Source organism: Equus quagga, chromosome 1 (assembly GCF_021613505.1).
Source record: "Equus quagga isolate Etosha38 chromosome 1, UCLA_HA_Equagga_1.0, whole genome shotgun sequence".
NCBI classification, from domain to species: Eukaryota; Metazoa; Chordata; class Mammalia; order Perissodactyla; family Equidae; genus Equus; species Equus quagga.
The window spans coordinates 72524302-72547924 of record NC_060267.1 but is presented as its reverse complement, the minus strand read 5'-3'; the positions used below and the strand labels follow the sequence as shown (position 1 = coordinate 72547924).

The 23623-nt window shown below is 50.0% G+C and overlaps 1 protein-coding gene across 8 annotated transcripts in view; it reads left to right on the top strand.

Annotated features, from left to right (window-relative positions):
- Positions 1–24: 24 nt before the first annotated feature.
- The window catches only part of EPB41L4B (erythrocyte membrane protein band 4.1 like 4B), a 130080-nt gene continuing 106481 nt past the window's right edge, over positions 25–23623 (top strand). For all 8 annotated transcript variants that reach the window (XM_046657966.1, XM_046657991.1, XM_046657948.1 and 5 more), the window contains exon 1: positions 25–408. In XM_046657966.1, the coding sequence (XP_046513922.1) occupies positions 103–408 (306 nt within the window). In that variant the 5' untranslated portion in view covers positions 25–102. The remainder of the gene's footprint in view (positions 409–23623) is intronic.

Genomic DNA, 23623 nt, shown 5'->3' with positions numbered 1-23623 from the left:
CGTGTGCTCTTCCGATCTGCTGGGCGCTCCCCGGCGGCGGCGGCGCGGCGGCGGCGGCGGCGGCGGCGCAGGAGGCGGAGGCAGGGGGCGCCCCCAGCCAGGATGCTGCGGTTCCTGCGCCGGACCTTTGGCCGCCGCTCCATGCAGCGCTACGCGCGGGGCGCGGCAGGGCGCGGGGCCGCCGGGCTGGGGGACGAGCGCGACGGGGGGCCGCGGGGGGGCCCGGCCGCCGCCGCCGCCTCTTCGACGCTGCCCGCTGCCCCTGGGGGCAGCGTGTTCCCGGCCGGCGGCGGGCCCCTGCTCCCGGGCGGCGCGGCCGTGCACATCTCCGCCGCTGGCGCCGCCAAGGCCACCCTCTACTGCCGCGTCTTCCTGCTGGACGGGACCGAAGTGAGCGTGGACCTGCCGGTGAGTGACGGGGCCGGTCTGGGGCACTGGCACTCCGCGCCCCTTGGGACAGCCCCCTGCCCCGAGTGCTTCCTTCTGGGGCGCCCTCCGTGCACCTCTCCGGGGATCCCCTCCCCCTTCTCCTCCTGCGAGCACTCCTTAACCCTGCTTCTCTCTCGGTCCACCCGTCCCGGTCTCTTCCGGGGCCCCATCCCTGGTCCGCGCCCCCTGTTTAGCACAGTGCGCTGCTGGGTTTCGCCTTCTTTGGCTCCCACCTTGCCCTTTGGGCCTCACTCTCTCCCCAGCACCTGGTCCCCTGGTCCTGAGTCCCCGCCCCCTGTATTCCCCTTCCGCCCCCCCACGTTTCAGCGTGGGTCTTCTCGATGCTGGTTTATTGTTAGAAAATTTCAAAGCAATGCGGGGCTGCCCCGGGGTAGCCCACTTGCCCCCACAAACTCGCCACCAGGCCTTGTGAGATGGCAGGGAAGGGAAGCCCCCCCGCCTGCTGCCAGGCAGGTGCCCCAAGTTTGGCAGGGAGTCAGGGGATCATTTCTGCTCCCACCTGATCCCCTCAGTGCCTCCCCCATCCCCATCACCAAGAGCCCCTCTGGCCCGCGGCCTCGCAGGAGCTTGGGCAGCTTGCGAGCACTCTAGAATCGATTCTCTTGGACCTGGCCAACTTTGCTCGGGCAGGGCCCTTGCTGGGGCGCTGAGAGTCGGCCCCGGGGTACCCACGGGGCCTGGCGCGCCGGACTTTCCCCCGGGCGACGTGCGTGGGGACGCCGAGGCACCCCAGGGTGGCGGCGCGGGGGCCTGAGTCGCGGGCCACCCGCCCACAGGTGGTTGCACCCCGCCCCCCTCCGGCAGAGAGCTAGGCCGGTGCTGCTGTCCCCGCCAGGGCTTCCAGCTACCAACGAATCTTTCTAGCCGAAGGGGCCCGGTCTGATTAAATCAAATCTGCACATTAATGGGGCGCCTACTGTGCACCCGGCGCTGCGGCAGACGGTGCCTTTGGGAACCTTTGGGTGTGACTGAGGACACAACAATGGTTCAGCTTTAGATGAATGTGACAGATCATCCCGAAGGTTTCCAGGGAAAAAAATAACACACCTGGAGTTGCAAATAAAGCATTTAAGCCTTCCCGGGTGGGGGAAATTCTTTGGACTTCCTGAGAGCACCAGGAACATGACAGGGTTTTGGATGGGAAAATCAGAACCTGCCCAGCCTGGGGTTTAACGCTTCCCTGTGTAGCTTTAATTTTGAGACCGTTTCAATTTATGGCAATTTCATTTCTCTGGCTCCTGGTGCTCTCCATAGGATATCATTTCGTCGTGAGGATACCCTTTGGGGGCCTTCTTATTCATGGAAAAGGAGCCAGCATTCCGGTGCTTAGAGCTGTTGTCTTTAAAATAGCATTAAAATGTGACTGCTCCCCAAGATTGAAGCTCTCCAGCTTTTATTCAGCTGGGAGAGGAGGCCTGGAAGGCCGGGAGGAGTGGAGAGGCGAGCAGGCTGCCGCTGGAGCGGGCAGCTGGTGTGTGCAGAGGATGTGGCGTATTTTGCATCTCGGATCTGGGAAAGCAAGGCTCTCCTTGGAAACTTCGACAGTGCTCCTTCCTGCTTGGTTTTCTTGTCTGTTCCCCTGGGGATGATTCGTTTATAAAACGTATTGCTTCTGTCAGGTTTGTGCGACAGGCTTAAGTGGTGTTTCTGGGATGAAAAATGCAAACTGAGTCAGGCGCATGCGTGGTGAATAGACCCACACAGGTACACGGATGAACAGGTTGAGAAGGGAACGGTGACTTCTTACAGCTGGTGGAGCCCTCAGTGAGCCAGGTGGAGGGGAATATTTGCATCCTAAAAGGTTTCTTCACTTGATAAAAGGCTACTTGATGGAAGAATTTACCAGGTTTTCTTATGATGGCAGATTTCTTGATGCTTTAAGGTGTCATTTAGCGAACCCCAAATTTTATTTATACCCATGTATATACACCCTGTCCAAAGGCAAGTAAAAAACAGATGCTGGCTTTTGTCCTGTGAGCCCTCAAGGAGAAAAGATGAAGAAGAAACACCAGTGAGCACAGCTCGTCGATTTAAAGATTTATTAGGTACTAGAACTTCATCACACAATCTCCTTATGCTCATCTTCCCAGATCAGAGTTTTGGTGCCTGTAATTAATTCTTGGAGTTCCGATGTGAGCACACAGCTCCTGATAAATTTGTAGTCTGCGTGCCCCTCAGCCCCATTCTGCTGGGCTCACGTTTTATGCCGTTTGGCCCCACTCATCATTATTTTCCTTTTCTGCGTTTCTGGCTTTTTACCGCTTCCTGGGCTCTGGTGTGGCGTTGCTGCCTGGCTCACAGATAGGATTTACCTTTGACCGCCATACTCTCGCTGGATTTTCTGTCTCCAGCCACTTCCGCAGGCACCCCATGCCCCGGCCAGGCTAACTATGGCTCCTTTGTAATTAAAACCCTCTGGTGGTGTTAGCTGCAAGAATTCCTTTGCTCAGCGTGCTAAAAGCAGTTACACATTGTCATAAACCATTTTATTAGCCTTGGTCAGGACACTTGGGTTCTGAAATTGCCTCGCACACAACACCACCCTCAGTGTGACCTTCCCAGGCACCTCAGTCTTCAGTCAACATTCATTGGGCGTCTCCAGTGTGCCAGGTGCTGTGCTCTGGACACAAAGGTGAATGAGAGGTGGCTTTGGGGCTCTTGGGAAACATCGGGTGGAAACACATCTTTTTGTTCTGAGTGATGCTGACTGATATGACAGGCTCACCCAGACGGTGCTGGGGGATGGACGGGCTGGGGGAATTGAGAGGAATTCCTAGAGGTTTGTTTTTTTTTTTTTTGAGGAAGATTAGCTCTGAGCTAACATCTGCTGCCAATCTTCCTCTTTTTGCTGAGGAAGACTGGCCCTGAGCTAACATCCATGCCCATCTTCCTCTACTTTATATGTGGGATGCCTGCCACAGCATGGCTTGCCAAGCGGTGCCATGTCCGCACCCGGGATCTGAACTGGCAAACCCCGAGCCGCCAAAGCGGAACGTGCAAACTTAACCACTGTACCACCGGGCCCGCCCCTTCCTGGAGATTTTGACACTTGAGATTATAGGATCTCAAATCCAGTGTCCCTTGTGCATTTTTAGAATACCTGTTCTGTGGGGTCCACGTCTTGACCAAGCCACAGCCCAATTGTTCTGTATAATAAAGGAAAAAGCAACCATAGCTGTCTTCTCCAGCGATCCTCCTTGACTGGGGCCTGGAGCCCTCTTGTCTGGCAGTGAGCTGCGCCCCTTGCACACCTGTGTTCTTACTCTTTGCTATGCATAGTCAGCGGTTTCTCAATCTTTGATAAAATGTGAATGAAAGGATCTTTTAAAAAATTTATCTGTAACATGCAGTCTACAGTGGGCTTGCTGTACAAACCCACCTTCCAAGGGAGTCCTGTTCACCCTACCAACCGACCAGAGTGCCTCTCAGAGCCACTCCTTCAGAAACCTGGCCCTGCGTTGCAAGGTGCCTCCCTCTCTCAGCCCAGCCCCGCCGGGCCCAGCCCTCAGGTGTGGTCTGCTGAGAGCAGGGCAGGGCTCCCTCGGCCTGCCCTAGACACTTTCCTTCTATTAATGCAGCTGAAGATCCCATTAGTGTGCTTGGCAGCGGCACCCTCTGTTGACTCATATTAGCTCTCTGTTGACTAAATCTCTGGCATCGCTTTTGCTCGTGCGGCTGTTGCTCAGCCCCGTCTCCCCCTCCCCTGCATGCACAGTCTTCCAGCAGCTCTGTGTGGAAAGCTGTTAGGCTGTGGGGCTGGCTGGTTAGCACTCCCGCCATGCCTTGGAGGGCACAGCATGTTGGCCAGTGTTGCATCTGGTGGAGCCGTTTTCCGTCTCCGGAACTCGGCCTTGACTCATTGTGGGGCAGCGCCAACGCGGAGAGGCTCAGGGTTCGAAGATCCAATTTGAGTCTTGCAGGCTGGCTGTGCCACCTTGGGCAGCTTAAGCCCTCAGAGCCTGGGTTTTCTGGCCTTTAAAATGGAGATGTTGGGAGGATTGCGTGACAAGAAAGATGTAAAAAGCCTCAGTAAACAGCAGGGGGCTGAGGGGTGGCTGGGAGGTTGTACTCTTACACGCATCCACGCCTCCTCTTTGGCCTATGGGAAGGGTTTGGAAAAATGTCTAGTAATGAGTATTAGGGGAAAAAAAAATGCTGTGCCAGGAAGGCTAAACATTGCTTGGCTCTCCATTAGTGGAAATTGGAAGTGGGATGTGGTATCAGAGATGCTTTCTGAAAGTCTCACTTTGGATGAGAAAAGAATCGCCCCCCTCCCAAATAAACAGAAAAATGCAGGCACTTCGAAGTTTTGGACTGGGACCTCTGATCCAACAGAACATACGAGATACAACATCTGCCTTCTTTTGGAGTTGAAAGGGACCCTAGATGGCACATATGCCACCCTTTGTATACATGGGAAACTGAGGCCTGTGGATGTACAGTGACTTCCCTTTAGTCACTCGGCGAAGAGTTGGAAGGGGCTACGTTGGGGACCCTGATTGTCTAGCCTTTGGAGGTGAACGTGGGATGGGCTGTAGGAAGCAAGACTGAGCCCTCGTCCTAACTCAGGACCGTGGAAGGGGGCGGGACGTCTTCCTGGCGGTTGGAAGTAGGACACATTTCTGCACACCATGGGAAGGCCCAGCAAAGGGGTTCTCTGACTTCAGGGTACACCAAGTTCATCTGGGAGTTTCTTTCCTCCCGTTAAAATCCACAGAATTTCTGATTCTCAGGACATTCAGGAAGCTGGACTTTTCCCCAGTACCCTGGGTGATTCCAAGGAAGGTGGTCCCTTCACACCTTTGAGAACCCTTGCTCTGGCGCTGTGAGAACAGAGGGCAGCGCACTATGCATTAGAAACTGCCATAGGCGGTGGGGGGCACTGGCTGTCTTTGAGCTGGGGTTGACAGTATCATCCCTGAGCTTTAGGGAACCCGTTTTCGCCACAGTGGAGTGGAGGCTGGGCCGGAGGAGGAACTTGAGACCAGTCATGCTGTTGGAATAGTCCAGGTGAGGAGGGCCACCAGGAGGAGGGGCAGAGTGGCAGAGCGGTTTGCAGGTGGAGTTGGGGGTACATGCTGGGGGCAGGGGAGGGGCAGTGGAGTCTGGCTTGCAGGGCAGGGGTCTCCTTACCCTCAGTTGTGGGAAGAAATGGGGAACCGTATGACACCCCAGGAGACAGGAGAAGGCAGCTGCTCGTGTTGGCCCTCTCCCAAGGTTCCGGCTGCCTTGGGCTCCTTGCCTTATCCTGGGCCTCTGGACGACTTGCTTGTTCCTGCCCCTGAGGGAAAGTGTAAGCTCAAGGTGGCCCTCCACTGCTTACCCCACACCCCATGCCCTCCCCGTCCCAGACCGTGAATGAGACCATGCGAGCCTCAGATACCTCTGTGGGTCATGAATTTGTGTATTGTAAAAAATACTTTGTTTTAAAAGGAGCTTGGTGTGGGGGTGAGAGAGGTGGATGGTGAACATCCTTCGGAAATGGGATACAGGCGTGATCTCTTACTCTGGTTCCACACTTGCTGGATCATCAGTGTTAATATTGGGGGTGGGGGGGGTGCAGTCGCCAGCCTCTCCAGTGCCGGTAACATGACCCTACACTGGTCCAGGGCTGAACAAATATTAACTTGCTAAGCACTTTCACGTGCATAATCTCATTGAATTCTGTCCCTCGCGCACCGCTGTGGATGTAGGCACAGGTCTGTTTAATTTTGAAATAGCGAAAGGTCAGTTGCCAGGGGGAGGGTAGAATTTTCTCTGAAATTCTTGCAAGGGGACTTAGAAAGAATCTGCCCGGTAACCACAGAAATCCTCCGCCCACAATTTGTCCTCAAAGCACATGTTTCATCCTTCTCCGCTGCCTGACTGCCTCCGCCCGGCCTGCCCCACTCTGCCTGTGTTCTCTCAGCAGGAATCTGGTTCCGTTTGACCCGGGTACCCGCTCCGGCCCATGGCACCTGCCTGCGGGCAGGGTCAGCTGCTGATTCATCGTGGTGTTTTTCTCAAGGTGGCGTGGGCTTTCATTTCACGTTGGAATGTGTTTGAAGCAGAACGATTAGAAAATACAGAGATGCGAGAGAAGTTCAGACATCCTCTAGAATCTCAGCAGAGATAACCACTGTTAAAATTGTGGTGTGTATCCATCTGTAGGGTTTTTTTTGGTTTTTAAATATAAATATGGATTTTAGATGATGAATTTATATGGGTTGATGAAAGTCTGTCTCCGCACCCCTTCAGCACAATTGAATAGGGACTTTTTAGGGTGGGGCCCTCGCCCCGCCCCCTTGCATTTTCTGGGACCCTTAGCTGAGGTGGGGAGCCCCCTGTGGCCAGCTGAGCTGTGTGCTGCCTGCTGCCCCTGCTGGGTGAGAGGCGAGCTCCCTGTCCTTCGAGCCCATCCCCCCATCACCTCTACTTTCTGGCAGGTTAAAGGTCCTGCTGACGTGGCCTCAGAGTACCCTTGCATCCCAAGGCTTGTGTTCTGACCACCTGCTTTGGGGCGGTCGCCACCCTCTCACCTGCCCAGGGAAGCCCATGCTCTGCTACCAGCCAGAGCAGGTCTGGCAGAGGTGGGCGGGCGCCTTGCAGCCTCCCAGGTGTGCCCTGCCTGCCCTGGTCCCCCTAACCTCACTCTTTCCGCAGCCTCTTTGGTTTCTTTCTAGAACTGGATGTATCTGACTTATCCCCCTGGATTTTAATTTCAGTTTTATTTTTGTTTTCCAAAATGTTTTTGTTGGTCCCCAGTGTATTTTCTTCAGTCGGCAAAGGCTTATTGGGCGGTTACACTGCAGTAAGCATTGGCCTGGGAGACAGCAGGGACGAAATAGTTCAAGTCTAGAAGGGGAGGCAGTGTCAACCCGTAACGTGGAACCCCACGTGCAGTAGGGCAGGGGGCGAGCAACAGAACTGTGGGGTGGAGTTGGACACGGTTAGATGCCCGCGGTGGCATGGAGTTGTCCCCAAGGATGCATCGGAGTTCAGCTGTAGATTCAGTTGGAAGGAGCTGGGCAGAGGGAAGCAGCAGGTGCAAATGCACGGAGGATGGGAGCCAGAAGACCCAGTCCCTGGGCTCCGGCTCCATGGGGGAGGGAGGATTCTGGGCTCCAGTGTGTCCCTGAGTCTTAAAGGAGTGAGTGAGGGACCTGTGAAGTGCAGATGAGTGTCTCAGGCTGGTGAGAGCCAAGGTTTACTGTGCGTTTGCTGTGTGATTGTCTTGTTGAATCCTCACAAAATGCTTTTGGGGGTTACTCTTGTTATCCCTGGTTTGCAGAGGGGAGAAAGGGGCTTAGCAGACAGGTGGAGGAGCTTGCGTGTGTCACATGGCTCTAGCTTCAAGCCCAGACGGTGTGGCCGGAGATTTGTGGTCTGGCAAGGTCCTCTGACAGCAGGACTGGGCACGGGAGCCGGGGTGGTGGGTGGGCTCTAAGCCTGCGCCAAAGGTCCCAAGGTGGATGGGGACCCCTGAGCCTCAGAAGGGTGTCCTCCTTTGCAGGCCACGTGGGATTTCCAGAGATCAGATTTACACCTCCGGTCACACTCATTGAGTGTAGTTTCGCCCGGGATGCCTTCTGGTTTGATGGCCATAAGGCTTCAACACCGAGCTCAGAAGTAGCCTACGTTTTAAAAACTGCTTAATGAGCAGCCTGAAAATTATCGCAGAGAAAAGCATTTTATGTATTCTCATCTGGCTGCAGAGCAACGGGTTGGTTTTATTTCAGTCTTTGTGCTTTTTTGTACATGGTGTGTATCCTTTTTTAAAAAGTTTTTTTCTCCCGTCCAAGGCTTCCTGACACACTGCTCATCAGTTTGGTGGCCTCTTTTGTGCTTATTTTGGATTACTTGAATTCACCCCTCATTGTGTGTGTGTAAGTGAATCACGCCTGTCTCTTGGGGTGGGAGGTTGGTATGCTGAGCACCTGGTACCTTGGCCTGGCAGGCAGCCCTACCCCCGAGGTTGGCAGAATCTGTGTGACTTCCCTTAATTGCCACCGTCTGGGAAGGAATTATTATCCTTTTTAAGCATGGTCTTGGGGAGCGGGTGGCCTTGGGCCACTCAGCTAGTCAGTGTGGTGGAGCCAGAATGGAATGTAGGTTTCCTGACTCATCTTCCAGGGCTCTTCCCCCAGCCCATGCTGGGCACTCGCAGCCTGCCTGTTTGAGATGTGTGCTCCTGGGAACTCCCTTGGCAGAGCACACTCTTTTGTGACTTGACAGGTCAGAATTTCATGCGATAAAAACCCCTCTCGCTGCCGAACCACCTTGCCTTTCAAGATCTCTGGCATTTGGGTTCTCTCTACCATTTCTCAGCACCTTTTGCGGATTCTTTCTCACCAAAGTCATAGCTGGCTGAGTGCCCTGCATTTCCTCCTTGAAGTTAGAACTGGGAGATGATGTTCCCGGGGTCGTGTGCCCACCCGTGGGGTCATCCGGAGCATCCCTGATTCCCAGCACTGAGCTCGGTCACAGGGGTGTAATTGTCCATGCCGCCGGTCCCCTAGGAGGATTCAGAATCTGTGGTTCCACAGGTGGCTGTGGAGCTGGCGTCCCTCAGCTCTGAGGTGTCCCCTCCACGCCTGTCCTGTGATCTGAATGTTGTCCCTGTCCTGCCTTACGTCTGCTCAGGCGGGTTGTGGTGGGCCTGCTGGTGCTTCTCCATTATCCCACCTGCTCGCTTGCTCAACTGCACCTACCTTGAATTAGGGTTTTTTTTTTTTTTTTTTGAGGAAGATTGCCTCTGAGCTAACATCTGCCTCCAATCCTCCTCTCTTTGCTGAGGAAGACTGGCCCTGAGCTAACATCTGTGCCCATCTTCCTCTACTTTATATGTGGGACGCCTACCACAGCATGGCGTGCCAAGCGGTGCCGTGTCTGCACCCGGGATCTGAACCAGCGAACCCCAAGCTGCCGAAGCGGAACGTGTGAACTTAATCACTGCGCCACTGGGCTGGCCCAGAGATTTTTTTTTATTGTGGTAAAATGTAAGGAACATAAAATTTACCATTTTTAGGTGTATGGCTCAGTGGCATTAAGTACATTCACATTGTTGTGCAGACATCATCACTGTCCATCTCCAGAACGTTTTTGTCTTCCCAAACTGAAACTATACCCATTAAACACTTCCCATCCCCCTCCCTCCTTGCAGGCCCCTGGTAACCACCATTCTCCCTCCTGTCTCTGTGAATCTGACTACTCCAGGTCCCTCATCTGAGGGGGATCATGGAGGATTTGTCCTTCTGTGTCTGGCTCCTTTCACTTAGCACAATGTCCTCCAGGTTCGTCCGTGTTGTAGCAAGTGTCAGAACTTCATTCCTTTTCATGACTGAATAGTATTCCAGTGTGTATGTATCACACTTTGTTTATCCATTCATCCAAGTTAAGGATTTTTTGGTGCAGGTCTGGGCCTGCCTACCTCAGTCCTGCCCAGTCATTAGTGGCGCTGCCGCTGGGGACTTGGATGTCCCCTGCCCGCTCCTTGTGGTTTTATTCTTGGCATTCTGGCACCTCTCCCCTGGGACTCTTCTACTGCATGCTGAGCATCCTTCCAGGTTAGCTGGTCCTAGTTTTCCCCCCTTACATTTTTGTCTGAGTTACTCAGTGTTGGCAACCTCTCTGTCTGGCATGTTCTTTAAATTTTTTAATGATGAAATATAAATACAAGAGTGTCTATAATATGAATAGTTTAAAGAAAAATAACACACTGGACATCCATGTACCCACCACCCAGTTAAGAACAAAGATCATCACGGGCGTTGGTAAAGCCCGGCCATCCTCGCATTCGCCTCCTTCCTGCCCTCCGGAAGTTAGTCTCTCATCCTTTTTCTTTACAGGTTTGCCGCGCAGGTGTGTTTCCCAAAGTGATATATTGTTAGTTTTGCACGTTTGTGAACTTTATGCGTATGGATTTTTCACTCGATACTGTGTCTGTGGGATTCGTGCGTATTGATGCGGTAACTAATTCTTACTGCTCTGTAGTTATTCCTTTGCGTGAATCTAGCGAATTTATCCTTTGTCAGTGGACATTTGCGGTGTTTCCAGTTTGGGGCTGTTAGGAGAAGATGCTGCTGTGAACATTCTGGAATTGGTCTCCTGGTGCACATAGGCAAGCAAGCATCTGTCCTGGATGTGCACCCAGGATTGGAAGGGCTGGGAGGGTGTTGGGCAGGGCCTTTTAGGATCCTGCAAAAGGGTCTTCCAGAGTCCCAGAAGTGTATAGAAGTATCTGCTCATCCATTCTTCAACATGTGGCATTGTGCAGCCTTTTGTTGTATTTTCCTAGTCTGGTGGGAGTTAGTAAGAATTCAGGGCGGTCTTCATTTTTCCCCAGTTATTGATGGGGGTCAGTATCTTTGCATATGTCTCTGAGCCATTAAGCATATTTCCTCTTGGAGTGCTTTGTTCTGTGATTTCTGCCTGTTTTTTAGTTGTGTTTTTCTCGTTGTGTTCAGCTCATTCCCTGCTGATCTTTGTGATGTTGTCATACCCCCTTCCTCTTCTGCAGAACGCTCCTCTTCAGGCCCTCCTTACAGGCCTTTCTTCAGTAAGTAGGAATTAATGGGGTTTTTAAATTTTTTTTTTTTCAGATTGGCACCTGAGCTAACAACTGTTGCTAATCTTCTTCAATTTTTTTTTTCCCTTCCTCTCCCGGAAGACCCCAAGTGCATAGTTGTATGTTCTAGTTGCAGGTCCTTCTGGTTGTGCTATATAGGATGCCGCCTCCATGTGGCCTGATGAGCGGTGCCATGTTCGTGCCCAGGATCCAAACCGGTGAAACCCTGGGCCGCTGAAGCAGAGCACGTGAACTTATGCTCAGCTGGCCCCTAATGCTTTGACTTCAGTTCTGCTGTGAATGAGCTGAAGTCAGTTGCTGCTGGGGGCTTTTGGTGAGCAATTGCAGGATCTAGGGTATTCAATTCTGCCCACTTTTTTTTATTTCCAGTTCTTATTATTGAAATTTTTAAACATTCAAAAGTAGACTGTGTTTAGAAAAAGTAGTACCCATCATGTAATGAACGTAATGAACCCCAAGTCCCCATCATCCAGCTTCCTCGCTTATCGATATAGCCACTCTCAGTTCATCTGTATCCTCACCTCTGTGCCTTTGTAATTATTTTAAAACAAATTCCAAACATGTGATTTCAAACATGTACTTCAGTACACACGTCTAAAAGATAAGGGCTGTGATTTTAAAAATGTATCCATAATACTATTAGAACACCTAAAAATAGTTAATTATTTTTTAGCATCAGATATTTAGTCAGTGTTCATATTTTGCTGTTCGGTGGTCAGCAAGGTCCTTTCATTACATTTGGTTGATATTCTATCTAAAGCTCTGTAAAAATTGTTTTTAATGTTTTTTTCCTAGCTTCATTGAGGTATAATTGACAGATAAAAACTGTAGGGGCCGGCCCGGTGGTGCAGCGGTTAAGTGCACACATTCCACTTCTTTGGCCCGGGGTTTGCAGGTTCGGATCCCGGGTGCAGACATGGCACCGCTTGGCACACCATGCTGTGGTAGGCGTCCCACATATAAAGTAGAGGAAGATGGGCACAATGTTAGCTCAGGGCCAGTCTTCCTCAGCAAAAAGTGGAGGATTGGCAGTAGTTAGCTCAGGGCTAATCTTCCTCAAAAAAGAAAAAATTGTATGTATTTGACGTGTAAAGCATGGTGATTTGATATGCATATACACTGTGAAATGGTTACTGTGCATCAAGCTAATTAATGCATCCATCACCTCACCAGTTACCTTTTTGTGTGTGTGTGTGTGTCTGGTGAGGACACTTAAGATCTACTGCCTTAGAAATGTCAAGGATACTTTACATTGTTATTAACTATAGTCACCATACTGTGCATTAGGTCCCCAGAACTTACTCATTTTATAACTGAAAGTTTGTGTCCTTTGACAAGCATCTCCCTACTGTCCCCACCCCACAATTTATAGCTCTTAGTCTAGAGTTTTCCCCTCCTCATTCTTTTGTTTTTTGCCAGTGGTTTGCTGAAGAAGCTGGGCCATTTGTCTTAGATAGTTCCCCACTTCCTGGATTTCGTTGATGGCATCCTCAGTGTTTGCTTACCCTGAGGTACGGTTGCTTCAGGGAACTGGCGTTATTTGAAGCCTCTGACTCAGGGCACACAGAGCACAGTAGGACAGGGTCCCCGCCCTCAAGAAGCTTGAGTGCAGACAAGTCATTACACCTGGTGTGAAAAGTGCCATAGAGAGTTTTAAATAAGCTCCAAGGAAAGTCTAAGATGAGGGGACTGGGAGGGAAAAATAGGCAACCAGAAAATTTCAGAGGGAAAGCTTTGGGCTCTGAGGACAAGTGGGAGAACATCCTTCCCGGTAGCCAAATCTGCATATGCAAAGGCACTGAGGCTTGAACTAACACATCCAAGATTCCTGCTCCTTGCTCAGCCCCTGCCAGTGAGCCCAAGCATCCTCCTGTTTTTCATTGGATGTTACTTCTTTGAAAAGGTCCAAATTCCTCATCTTTGGAAAGTTTTCAGTAGATTTGATGAAAGAGCGTCTTTTCTTTCTCTTCTATGTCCACCTTCTGTTTCTTTATTGGCCCCTTGACATTGGTTTTGAAGGTCTCTCTTGATGTTGGATTCTTTCTTGCTCTAGCTCACTCCTGTTTGGGTCCCTTTACATTCTCTGGGAGGCCCCAGCGAGCCTTTCCATCTCCTGGCTGGAGGTGCCAGCAGACATTTTAGGGAACAGAATCAATGAACACTTCCAAGAGAAGGGAGGCAGGGCGGACAGCAGGGCAGTGGGGACCACTGGGTTTCATCCCTAAAGAAGCGCTTGGAGGGGCTGGCCCCGTGGCCGAGTGGTTAAGTTCGCGCGCTCCGCTGCAGGCGGCCCAGTGTTTCGTTGGTTCGAATCCTGGGTGCGGACATGGCACTGCTCATCGGACCACGCTGAGGCAGCGTCCCACATGCCACAACTAGAAGAACCCACAACGAAGAATATACAACTATGTACCGGGGGGCTTTGGGGAGAAAAAGGAAATAATAAAATCTTTAAAAAAAAAAAAAAAGAAGCGCTTGGAGACCACATGGTCCAAACCCTCATTCTGGGCTGGCAGAGCTCTCCTGTCTGCCTTGGGACCCTCATTGCTGCTCCGTGCAGCCAGCCGCTTCTCACCTGTGGCAAATGGGCAGTAATTAGTGTGTAATGAGAGCGGTTGCCTGCACACAGCCCTCCCGGCTCCTGCTCTCAGTGTCCAGCGACATTAGGCCAGCCCCTTTGCCTCTCTGAGGCTCCACCACCTCTTCTGAAAGCCAGCCGTGGTTGTCCCCCCGGCCCAGAGGCAGCATCGCCTGCCCATGAGATGGATGTGGGCTTCACCTGGGAAAGCCCTGGGGAGCCACGCAGGCTTCTGAGGTTAGTTATTAACCCACGGCGGACTCTGGCAGCCCATTGCGCCCCGTTGCCCTGACTGCAGTCCTTTTATTGCCCCTGTTTGCTGGGGCCTGAAACCGGAGAGCCAAGCCACCTGCTCCTCGGTCGCAATCTGTATTGGGTGGCATCAATGCCGCGTGGATGGCAGCGAGATTGGCCGGTCAAAGTCCAGGGAGGGGCCCGGAAGGGCTTGGAACCGGCCCCAGGCTCCACACACAAGCCGGCAGTGGCAGATCCCGTGGGTCCCTGGGGGGGAAGCTGAGAAAAGGAGATTCAGATGTGGATATTTTAATGGGAGAGCTGGAGTCCGAGGCTGGAAGTGTCTGTTTAGGATAGCTCGGTATATAGGATTTCTTTTGCTTTGAGATCCAGGAGTCTTTGGCTTTGTTCTAAAAGCTGTGGTGGATAGTTCCTCTTCATTAACGAGACTCCTGAAGGAAAATGCAAAAATTACGTGCTGTCTTCTAAGAGAAAAAGAATTGTGTGTCCCTGAGTTACTGGAACACGCCATTTATCTTATTAACTTGCTTCAAGGAGTGAGCTCTTCCACGCAGGAGTTTTCCACAGAGCAGTGGTTGGTTCTCTTTACCGACAAGACCTGTTTCATTGCAGCTGTTTGATTTATTCGTTAAAAACAACAAAATACAAGATCAAAATACAAAAAGCAGAGATCATCTGGTGTGTGTAAGGCCCTGTGCGAGGAATATGAAATGTCCCAGAGGAGGGTCCTGCGTCGAAGGAGCTCATTTGGGGTGGGGTGTGGCCTTGTTCTTGAATTGCATCGCCCACCTCCTGGCCCTCTGAACAAGGAGAGGGAGCAGCTTTGATCTTGCCTTGGTGGCCCAGGGTCAGCATGCTAAGGACATCAAGGTTAGAGGACCCCTCCCCTCAGTGGCGCCAGGCTTCCACATCGTCTGGATCCTCGGGGTCAGCTGTGTGTGCTGTTGCAGCCTTCAAAGTGTTGTGGCTTTACTTGTGGCTCCGTCAGGACACACCCCAGACTACTACCACCAGGACTGCTGGGCATGGGGGGTTGGGACCTAGTCACTGAATATTTTAAAACTCCCAAGGTGATGCCACTGTGCCGCCAAGTCTCAGAACCACTGTTCTCCAGGTTCACATCCCTTATGTTAGTGTAGCGTTTCAGTTTAGATCAAGCTTTCACCTTTCATGGTTTTATTTAATCCTTATGGCACCTCTTTGAGAGAATTGTGGGTGTTCCGATTTTATAGAAAGCTCCAGATTTTTGCCCAACATCCCACAGCTGGTAAATGAGAGGACTATACTTAAAATCCCTTTCAGGCTCTAAGGCCGCTTCTCTCCAGTTTTTCTCCGTGGCTGTCACCCTCGTGGTTCTCTAGCGGTCCCCACCCCGACTCCGCACACTTCACTTCTCACCTGTGTGCCTTTGCTGTGCTGTTCCCTTCTGATTGGCTGGTTCTTATCTCATAAGGGTCTAGCCATCCTTCAGGGCCCATCTCAGATGCTACTGTGTTTATGAAGCTTGTCCCGAACCACCGCCCAGCCTGCTTCTGCTGTGTAGCCTTCCCTCTCCTGCTGGAACCTGCAGGGCGGTTTGGCCTGTGGAGGACCTGGTACATTTCATGTTATAGTAGTTATTTGCGTCATCATTCAAGTAATAGAAAACATTATTGACTTATTTTTGCAAATGATTTTATTTTGGTAAAATAAACATAGAACAATTTACCATAAGTGACATTTAGTAATTTCACAATGTTAGCCACCATCATCACTAATCTACCTCCAGAACATTTTCATCACCCTGAAAGGGAACACTGTACCCATTAGGCAGTCATTCTCCATGCTCCCCTCCTCCCAGCTCCTGGCAACCACTAATCTGTTTTCTGTCTCTATGGATTTGCCAACTCTGGATATTTTATATAAATGGAATCGTACAGAATGTGTGGCCTTTTGTGTCTGATGTCTTTCACTTAGCATAACATTTGCAAAGTATATTGATCTTTCTCATTGATTTAAGCACTTTACATGGCTTACTTAACTCATTGACTCCTCACAGCCCTATGGGTTAGGGAGTTCCTGTTAGCATCCTCGTTATACAGATGAGGACAGTGAGGCACAGAGAGGTTAAACAACGTGCTAGAACACACACAGCTCATAAGTACTCTTGGCCCCTGCCCTGTCCTACTGGTGTTGGCTCTACCTGCTGTTGACCTTGACCTTTAGAGATTGGAGGTAGAAGCTCAACCTGTGAGGTTGAATTTGAAGAGTAAAAATGAAACGTGAAGAGAGAATTAATCTCCAGCGCAAGAACAATATACGATGCAGCTCCAGGAGCAGGAACCTTCAGAGGTCCGTTCTCTCAGGGGCCTGAAGAACAGAATCATGTGGTGGATTCTACAGTTAAAGTTCTTGGGCTAATTGGAGTGGGTCAGTTTTGTTCTGGATTCCCCGCAAATGTCAGAGGTCAAGTATGGGATTGTGTATGTAGTGTCGGAAGCCAACTTCCAGATTCCAAGATCCGTGAAATGTTGAGGAGTGGGTCTTAAGAACTCTTGAAAGGTAGAAGAGATCCCAGCTAAGGGTTTCTTGCAAAAGTAGTGCTGACTACGTGCCAGGCGTAGTTGTGAGCACGTCCTGTAGACCTGCTCAGTGAAGTCTCCCACAGACGTCACAGCATGGTGGCTGTCCTGTCTTCTCGATGACAAAGCAGGTGCAGAACAGTGGTCTCCTCCGTGGTCCTGCTGCTCGAGTGTGCTGGCCCAGGGAGTCTGGCTCCAGCGTTCATGCTCCTCATCTTTTGTTTTTTAATCTTAATTTTCTGTTTTTGGTTATAATATAGCTTTTGTGAGATAAGGAGAACCGAACAGCCTAGTTGCTTGAGTAGGAAGAAGAAAAAGGAAAAATATTGAGGAGAATATTGGTTTTAGTAAAAAGAAGTGTCATCCTGTCATACCAGTTCTGTACTTTTTTTAAAATAAAAGGAGTACTTGTTTCTCTTCAAATATTCAGGAATAACTGACGAAAGAACATACAAAGTCAAGATCATATATAATACCTCCACTAAGAGATCACCACTTCATTCATTTTGGTATGTATCCCCACCACCTTTTTTCTAAGGATCGATTTTGAAGGTTTTTTGTACTAAAATGTGGTCATACTATGTATACTCTTTTTTTATTGTGGTAACACGTGCTCTTAATCTTTACACTATGCTCCCTCTTATATTTGAAGAAAAGCTTGGGGAGCTCTGGTCCTTGTCAGGGGAAGGAGAAGTCTTGTCTTTGCAGCACAGGGAGCAGCTGCCCCATGGCGTAGAAGGGTCTGCAATGGCTGTGGTGCCAGAAGGCTCGTTGCTGGGTGTTTCTGGCTTGCGGTGGAGCCAGGGTTGACCGCAGCTTCTCAGATCCCGTTGAGAACGTTGGCCCTTCGAGTGTGTTCCCAGTCTTCGTCTCATTTAGTCCTCACCATAATCTGGTAAATCAGCAGAGCTGTGCCATCGTTCCCGTTTGGCTGAGGAGGTAGCTAAGCCCAGAAAGATGTATTTGTTCTTTTGGCTCTTGGAGCTCTGTGCCACCTCATTTTGCTTCTCAGATAACCAGAGTACCAGGCAGAGTGACTGGGGCACCATCATAGGCAGACGGGTGGAGCTGGTGGGGGTTCGTTGGAAGGGCAGGTGGGTTTCCCTTGGTGATGCTTCAGGGGAGCTGAGGGTTGGGTTGATTTGGACCTTGAGAGGCGGAGGATTGGCAGTCCGGGTGGAAGAACAGCGTGGCCAGCGTCACGGAGGAGGGCACCAGGAGGAGGCGTTTAGAAAACAGAATGCGGCTCATGGGTGCTGACGAAGGGAGGGAGGCTAAGACCACGGGACGCTTGGAGTCTGGCTCTGCGCGTGGTTCAAGGTGGGTGGTCACGCTAAGTGGCTGTGAGCTATATCAAGGCTCTAAACTCGGATGCTTGGCATGGGGGGAAGGGCAGGTGCAGTGGAGTTGGAGGACTTGGAACCCAGTGGATTTGGTGGCCAGATTAAGGAGTGGGGTTGATGGAGAAGCCAAGATGTGACCCCTGTGCATAAACCGCACAGGCATTTATTGAGGGCCTTCTGTATACACAGAACCAAGCCAGGGTCCAGGTGGATGCAAGCCTGAGTCAAAAATGCATCTCTTTCCTCAGGCAGCTGCCAGTGCAGTGAGAAAATGTGTCTTTTACGTTTGCAGAGATCCCAACGATTTTTACATGCTTTTACCCAGTTTTCTCGCCGAAGGAGGAAGAGTCAGGGCAGGAGACAGGGAAAAAAAAAATAGTGGTCTGCCTTTTGCTCCTCAGAGGACACTACAAGTCAGCTCTTGTCAGTCAGAGCCCCGGGAAGGGTGTTGCTGCACATTGTAAGTGCGGAAACCGGCACCTGGAACGTGGGACCAAGGGAAGAAAGCAGGACTTGACTAACTCATTGAAAATCATGACTCTGAATTCAGTGTGGGTTATTTTTGTCTCCACTGTTTATCTCAAAGCTTTAGAGCTTATCCACATAAGATGGCATGAGAAGGATGATAAAGATGTGACGATACCGTTTAGCCCAGACTGAATTTTAAAACTCATCTTTTTGTGTTCACACGCATTATGCTTAGTGCAATAAGCCCCACACAAAAGTGTACCCTGTGTATGATCCCATTTATGTGCAGTTCCAGAACTGGCGAAACCTGTGGAGAAAGCAAATCAGAGTAGCCCTTCTAGGGGAGTGGGGCCAGCCAGGGATTGACGAGGAAGGAGCCCCCCGGAACTTTCTGGGGAGACAGCAATGTGCTGAATGGTACAGGGGTGTGGGTTACACAGATGTTCCCAAAAAATGGAACAGCTCAGCTTTGTGCATTTCGATTTAAGTAAATTTACCACCAAGCCGGAAAAAGAAGTGTAAAAAAATTAATGGGTCACTCGATCATGCTGGCACCGTGATCTCAGACTTCCAGCCTCCAGAACTGTGAGCAATAAATTTTTACCGTTTATGAGCCAAAAAAGAAAATTAATGGAGGGCGGGGGAGGGTGGAATAGAGGAAAAGATGGTACAGAATGTTGATCATTGTTGAAGCGGAGTGACAGATGTGTACTATACTATTCTGTTTACTTTGCATTTATTTGGAATTGTCCTTGGTAAGGAGTTTTTGTAAAGACACAGGGCACCAGGTAATCTCTGTTGATTCCTCCTTCCAGGAATCCGGCCTGTTTGTTGCCCTCTGGGAAAAACGCAGAAGCTCTGGGCTCTGGGGTTGGCCCCAGCTGCCCTGGTTGTGGTCTCTCTGGGCTTGCTTACTTTCTGCCTTGTTGTTGGCCATGAACTTTGAACTTTGGCTTCCTCCCACTGGCACCTGCCACCACCTCTGTCCTTTGGCCCCTGTCGTTTAGCTGTCCCTGTCATCCAGGAGCAGACCTTCCCCCTCTGGCCCACTCCACCCACACCTAGTCCCTTCTTATCTCTGATGCCTCCCCCTGTGGTTGCAAGTCTCTCTCCCCTGTGAGCCGAGATCCATAAAAGGTAAATTCACTTGGGTCTCATTTCCCTTCCACTTAGTAAAGTGCCATCTGTGTGCCTTCATTCAGAGATACAAGGTCTGTTTGCATTGGAGGGCAGCGTCCCCAGACAGCTGTAGAAGAGGATATGCTGGGTCCCATTTATATGAACTTTAGAACAGGCGAAACAAACTTGTGGTCCCTGTGGGAAGGAAGGAAAGGGTGGAAAATAAGAAGAGGGCCCCAGGTAAGCTGGTCCTGTTCTGTTTTTGGACCTGGGCGGTAGTTGCACAGGTGTGTTCACTTCTGATAATTCCTTGAGTTGCACACATATTGGCGTGTATATGTAGTGTGTCGCACTAATTAAAAAGTAAATTAGAGGTCTGCATTATCTTATGCCATACACAAAAATTAACTTAAAAGGGATTAAAGACTTGAAGGTAAGACGTGGAATCATAAAACTCCCAGAAGAAAATATAGGTGGTACTCTCTTTGACCTCGGTCTTAGAAGGATCTTTTTGAATACGATGTCTACTCAGGTAAGGGAAACAAAAGAAAAAATAAACAAATGGGACTAAAGAGCTTCTGCAAGGCAAAAGACACCAGAAACAAAACGAGAAGACAACCCACCAACTGGGAGAAAATACTTGCAAATCATATATCTGGCAAGGGGTTAATCTCCAAGGTATATAGGGAACTCATACAATTCAACAACAACAAAAAAACCCAGTCAAAAAATGGGCAGAGGATATGAACAGACATCTTTTCAAAGAAGATATGCAGATGGCCAATGGGCACATGAAAAGATGTTCAACATCACTAATCATCAGGGAGATGCAAATCAAAACTACAATAAGATATCACCTTACACCTGTCAGAATGGCTGTAATTGCCAAGACAAAAAAATAACAAATGTTGGAGAGGTTGTAGAGAGAAGGGAACCCTCACACACTGCTGGTGGGAATGCAAATTGGTGCAGCCAGTTTGGAAAACAGTATGGAGATTGCTCAAAAAAATAAGAATAGAAATACCATATGATCCAGCCATCCTACTACTGGATATTTATCCAAAGAATTTGAAATCAACAATTCAAAGAGGGTCAGGCCCGATGGCCTAGTGGTTAAAGTTCAGTGTGCTCCACTTTGGTGGCCCAGGTTCAGTTTCTGGGTGTGGAACCATACCGCTCGTCTGTTACTGGGCATGCGGTGGTGGCAACTGACAGACAAAAATAAAAAAGAGGAAGATTGGCAACAGATATTAGCTCAGGGCAAATCTTCCTCAGCAAAAAACAAAACAAGACAATTCAAAGAGACTTATTTACCCCTGTGTTCGTTGCAACATTATTCACAATATCACAATAACCGAGATGTGAAAGCAACCCAAGTGCCCGTCAACCAATGGCTGCATAAAGAATACTACTAAGCCATAAGAAAAGACAAAGTCGTCCCATTTGCAACAACATGGATGGACTTTGAGGGTATTAGGTTAAGCGAAATAAGCCAGACTGAGGAAGACAAACACCATATGATTTCACACGTATGTGGAAGATAAAGTAAAACATGGACAAAGAGAACAGATTGGTGGTTACCGGAGGGGAAAGGGGTGAGGGGGTGGGCAAAAGAGGTAAAGGGGCACATATATATGGTGATTGACAAATAATAATATACACCTGAAATTTCACAATGTTATAAACTATCATGACCTCAATTCAAAAAAAAAAACTAGAGGTCTGTAGAAGACTTTTCAAAAATTGCCACATTTCGCTTTTAAAATTCAAATTTGTAGGCTTTCTTAAAACGCTGGAAGATCTGATGGCTTGATCTGAGTTCCCGCAGAGTGGCAGTTGTTGGCTGGGTCTGTGTGGTGCCTGCCCCTCCCCTCCTTCCTCATGATCCAGTTCCCTGGGGGGGAAGGTTCTGGGGCTATGCACCATCCAGCGGGAATTCCTCAAAGTGCCTGACGTGTGGGTGGCACCTGCGTGACCCCACATGGATTTCCCTCTTTTACATTCTCTAAGTCTCTTAGAAGGTCTGGGGTTGGGGGTTTGGTGCCTGGGTGGTGAGTCTGGTAGGAATACCTTTACGTGGGTTTGAAGTCCTGGGGCACGGGGGTGTTGTGTGTTAAAGCTGTTCCAGGTGAATTAGCTGTGCTTGAACTGGGGAAAATTGGGGTTAGCTTATGACCAATCTGCAGCAGCTAAAATGACGAGAAGTTACTATATTTGTACTTAGGTGTTTCGGTCTGTAAATAATTTCCTAATTGTGTTTTCTATTTTAGAGTAACATTCCATACTACTAGTTAATGCTTGTACCTTGCTTGGTATTCACTGGTTGCTTGTAAAAATGCATATGTGATTGGAAAAATTTTTTTAGGAATGGCTAGGGAAAGGTCAGCTTTCTGTGTGATGAACTTACAGGCAAGGTTCCTCTCACAGCAGCTCATACTAACCGCAAAATCCCGCACCTCAGGGAAATCATTTTGATAACGCCATCCTTACAAATTCAACCCTACAGGGAGGCTGTGAGAGGTATTGCAGCCTCCTTTTCTCCATCTGAACGAGTTATTCTCTGCCTTCTTCTTGCAGGAGACTTTTTTTAAAAGACTACTGACTCACCAAAAAAAAAGACACAGAAGAAAAATGAAAAAATCAAAGGCCACCTATAAAAAGACAACTATTTGTGTATCCCTCTGTCGGATGAATGGATGGTGGTGCGTCCGTTATGGTTTATGGCCCTACCAGCCAAGCTTACCATAGACAAGGTTAAAGGAGAAGGGTTTAGGTGCTTTTCCACTCATGAACCTGTTTGAAAATCTTACGTGCACGCAGAGCCAAGTAGAAAGCTCTAAAATTCTGTGCGTTCGCGGTTGGTGTGATCACTGACAGTAGTAAAATGCAGGCTCATTTGTTAGCTGGGTTCATTGTCCGTCCTTATGGAGTACTGACCGTGGATGGGACCCAAGGAATTTGGGGTCCAAGACTATGCTGTGGCTGAGGAAGTGTCCAGGCTTTGGGGATGGGTCTCACCGTCACTTTCAGTCCCCGGGAGCACCGTGCAAGGTGTCCATGGGCTGCCATCCAGCAAAGGCTCTGGATCCCCAGAGGGACGTGGTGGCCAGTTCCTGAGACTTAGAGTCAGAGGTCTGGGGCACAGCCCTGGCTCTGCCAGTGGCCGCCTGTGACCGTGTTGTATGGGGCTCTGTATGTGTTTTCATCCCACACTCATTCGGTGGGATGGGTGCGGTGTTCTCTCCATTTACAGGCAGGACACAAGCTCTGAAAGGCTACGGGGCGTAGTTGGGGTCATGCTGGTTCTAATAGGGGGAGCCCAGATTCGAACCTGGTCCTAGATTGAAGCCATGTCCCTCCCTGTCCTAGTCTGCTCAGGCTCCCATAGCAAAATACCACAGACTCGGTGGCTTAAACAACGAAAATTAATTTTCTCGCAGTTCTGGAAAGTGGAAGTCCAAGATCCCAGGGCTGGTAGAGTTGGTCTCCTCTGAGGCCTCACTTCTGGGCTTGTGGATGGCTGCCCGCTCACTGCCTCTTCTCCCTCTCTCTTCACCGAGTCCTTTCCCTGTGTTCGAGCATCCCTGATGTCTCCGCGTGACCCAGCCTCTCTCTTTATAAGGACGGTGACATAGGATTAGGGCCCATCCCGATGACCTCATTTTAACTTAATTACCCCTTCAAAGGCCCTGTCTCCAAATACAGCCACATTCTGAGGCACTGGGAGTAGGGCTTCAAATTATGAATTTTGAGGAGACACAGTTCAGCCCATAACACTCCCCTGTCACTTAACCTCCATAAAGCTCATCTGCTTTTGTGAATGAGCATGAGGTGGCCTCCATCACCAGACTGTCCTATGGGTGAACCCGGGGGCCACGCCCTGTTAAATCCATCATTTCATGTCCTGTCATTCTCAACCATCCTTACCAGAAATTTCCTGACACCAGACGCGACCTGAGCTAAGTAAACGAGCGGGGGCTCGACCTCTGCCTTCAGCCACTGCTTCCCCGGCTGGGTCATGCTGTCCAGACGGTGCTTTCAGAGCTGGAAAGGGCTCCACAGAGAAGAGGGGAGCAGTGACTACAGGACTGGGTAGTCGGGGGACGCTTTGTGTGTGCGAGGTGACATTGACCTGCCTTCCTCTGCAAATTCAGTCACGTTCCCAGGTTGCAGGATGGGTGGGGGCCGTCTCCCACCCAAAGTTAGTTCTTTCTCTTCACGTTTCTTGGCCGAGTTTCCTGGGAATTTGTTGCTTATTTATTTATGTGGAGTTATTTGCTTT